Source organism: Mesitornis unicolor, unplaced genomic scaffold, assembly GCF_000695765.1.
Source record: "Mesitornis unicolor isolate BGI_N332 unplaced genomic scaffold, ASM69576v1 scaffold44011, whole genome shotgun sequence".
Classification (NCBI taxonomy): Eukaryota; Metazoa; Chordata; class Aves; order Mesitornithiformes; family Mesitornithidae; genus Mesitornis; species Mesitornis unicolor.
In genome coordinates this window covers 2,131-2,773 of record NW_010166573.1, presented here as the reverse complement: position 1 = coordinate 2,773, position 643 = coordinate 2,131, and the positions used below count along the sequence as shown (strand labels likewise).

The 643-nt window shown below is 30.3% G+C and overlaps 1 protein-coding gene across 1 annotated transcript in view; it reads left to right on the top strand.

Annotated features, from left to right (window-relative positions):
- Window positions 1-491: 491 nt before the first annotated feature.
- Window positions 492-643, top strand: part of LOC104548867 (tripartite motif-containing protein 7-like) — a gene marked incomplete at its 5' end in the record, with an annotated part of 1,374 nt that continues 1,222 nt past the window's right edge. Inside the window, one exon of the mRNA XM_010195004.1 lies at window positions 492-576. Coding sequence (XP_010193306.1) covers window positions 492-576 — 85 coding nt within the window. The remainder of the gene's footprint in view (window positions 577-643) is intronic.

Genomic DNA, 643 nt, shown 5'->3' with positions numbered 1-643 from the left:
ATCCCTGACGGTCTGGGATTCTGGGATTTTACTGATTTTCTTTAATATTTTATATTCTAAAGTTTATTTTCTATTTTGAGTATTTTTTCTATTTCCTAGTTTATTTTCTATTTTATTTCCTTTAATATTTTCTATCTTAGATTTTCTACTTTATTTTCTATTTTATTTCCTTAAATATTTCATATTCTATTTCCTGTTTTCTATTTTATTTGAATATATTGATTTTAAATTTTATTTCCTATTTTCTTTAACATTTTCTATTTTAAATTCTATTTTCTATTGTATTTTCTTTAATATTTTGTATTCTATTCTATTTTCTATTTCCTGTTTTCTACTTTAATATATTTTAGATTTCATTTCCTAGTTTTATTTCCTTTAATATGTTCTATTTCAAATTCTATTTTCTATTTTATTTCCTTCAATATTTTCTATTCTATTCTATAGTTTCTATTTTATTTCCCGTTTTCTCTGCCATTTTCCTCCCTCCTCAGGACCTGCCCATGGCGTTCGACCTCAGGCCACGGCCCCGCCCCCAGGCCCAGCTCCTGGATTTTGCCGCAGCCAAAGAGTTCCAAGGTAACCAAAAAATGAAGAATAAAACCCTGGGTCCTGACGGGTTCTGGGCTCCGTCGCCAGGAGACGG